Source organism: Phaethon lepturus, unplaced genomic scaffold (assembly GCF_000687285.1).
Source record: "Phaethon lepturus isolate BGI_N335 unplaced genomic scaffold, ASM68728v1 scaffold49309, whole genome shotgun sequence".
NCBI lineage: Eukaryota > Metazoa > Chordata > Aves > Phaethontiformes > Phaethontidae > Phaethon > Phaethon lepturus.
The window spans coordinates 1,667-3,659 of NW_010566471.1; the positions used below are offsets into that span (position 1 = coordinate 1,667).

Genomic DNA, 1,993 nt, shown 5'->3' on the forward strand with positions numbered 1-1,993 from the left:
GGCTGGTGGGGAGGACACGGTCGCCACGGGCCGTGGGGAGCTGTGCTGTTGCACACCTCTGGAGGCGCCTACCCCACATGCTCTGCGCATGGCCGAGAAGCACCAAAAAGAGGGACCTTTGTGACGGAAGTCAATTCACCACCTACTAAAAGCTCTGTGGATAACCTGAGCGCTTGGAGTGCCACACTGGGCGAGATGGAAGGTCGCAGAGCCCCACTGCCTCCCTCCAACAGCAGATGCCTCTGGAAAACATGTAGAATTCACCCCCCCCACTCGGAGCTGGCAGCTGCTGCCCGCTCCCTGACAGGCTTGCCACTCTCGCCTGCCATACGGCTGTACGGCGTGCAGTCACCTCAGGCCAGACACTCCCCTCTGCGGGTGTCACACGAGCACATGTGCCCCGTGCATGCTGTCGTTAGCCCAGACACTGGCAGAAGCACGCTTCTACTTACCCAGCTTTGGAGAACTGTTTTTATTCATAAACATCCTTCTTATCTGCAATGTAATCTACAATCTCTTGTGGACACATTAACTTTTCTGCATCTCCATCAGGAATTTCAAACCCTGGAAGAAAGTGCACATATTTAGCCCAACACAACGGAAACGGGAGCAAGGCTAAAGGAAGCAATAACTGCTGGCTCAGGGGCCTGCAGCTTGGCAAGGGACAAACAGGCAGGGGCTGCTGCGTCAGGCAGAGCCAACACTGCATTACTACGCTGAGTTTCAAGCTGCGTTCTGCCTTACAGGACATTGCTTCTGGATAAGGGACAAGGCAGATGCAGCGGGAGCAGGGCTGTGGACCCAGCCAGCGAGTGCCCCTCACGCCTCATTAAAGCCACTAACTCCTTCCCAGAGCTCCCACAGCTGCCCGTGTGCGACGGGAGGGGGTGTTCTTGGCAACTCCAGGCAAGCCAGGGCCCCAAGGCCCTTGGGTTCAGAGCTTGCTGTTCGGTGCTTGTACAACCAGCAGCTTGGACAGAGCTGCAGCCAGGAGCACAAAGGCTCTCAGCAGTGGAATCGGTCAGAAATATATTCCAGAAAATGTATGTTCTTTCTAGTCCTTGTAGCCACACACTCATGGCACACAGTAAGTGGATTAAATATATAGCATTAGCAAATGCTCTAAAAGCAAACTATCTGTCTAGGTTTTAGAGAATGACCAAGCTGCAGGGACGTTTATGACCCAAGGTGACAAATCAGGCACATACTTGAGATTTTATGAGCTTTAAATGAAAGCATGAAGTCCAAAATGAAGTAAAAAGAATCTTGGAATTTAAACTAATAAGGCAAAAGCACCCTTTTTTTTCTAGTAGCATCAAGTATTGAGGATGAAAAAAAAATCCTGTGAGTAAAAACCTGAAATGATTCCACAAGCAGGAGCCAAGATCAGCTCCAGATGCAGCCTTCAGGCCAAAGGTAATAGCCACCACCCCCACTCATCTGCTGCTGTCCCCACTTCTTGCCCGCTCCAGCAATAGGACAGATGATGCCCGGGAAGGGTACGGGTGGGAAAACAGTCAGCACTCCCAGAGGGATCGAGCTCAGAAGCAGGCGGACAGACGCCTTCTGACTGCTGCAAGTGCCACCGGCACACATTCTCACTGTCCGAGAGCTGCACGACTGTCTTTGAATTACATCAGAAAAAGCCAACGTTCCTGCTCGCAAAAAAGAACTAATACTCGTTTGCTACAGCTGTGCCTAAGAATCAGCCAAAAAAAGGTAGCAACAAATCCAAGCATGCACAGCTCTGAATTACCGAATTCGTCTTCCATGGCCATGATAATTTCCACTTGGTCCAAGCTGTCCAAACCCAGGTCTTTCATGAAGTGGGACTTGGCTGTGAGCTGGGGGAAGAGGAGTCTGGGATCAGCTGCCCGCAGCCATTTCGGTGTGACAGCACCCGCGGCAGGACCTCGGGGTTCAACCGGAGCCTTTGCCCTTCCCGGTCCTCCCGCCGCCCACCTCCGCCGCCTCCCCCTCACCGGCCACACCG

General features: G+C 52.8%; 1 protein-coding gene across 1 annotated transcript; it reads right to left on the reverse strand.

Moving 5' to 3' along the window:
* Nucleotides 1–472: 472 nt before the first annotated feature.
* Nucleotides 473–1,844, reverse strand: NDUFAB1 (NADH dehydrogenase (ubiquinone) 1, alpha/beta subcomplex, 1, 8kDa; the record flags this gene model as incomplete). Its single annotated transcript, XM_010295490.1, has 2 exons — nucleotides 473–564; nucleotides 1,757–1,844. Coding segments are annotated over 2 exons (180 nt in total), but the record flags the coding sequence as incomplete, so codon positions are not given.
* Between the last annotated feature and the right edge of the window lie 149 nt (nucleotides 1,845–1,993).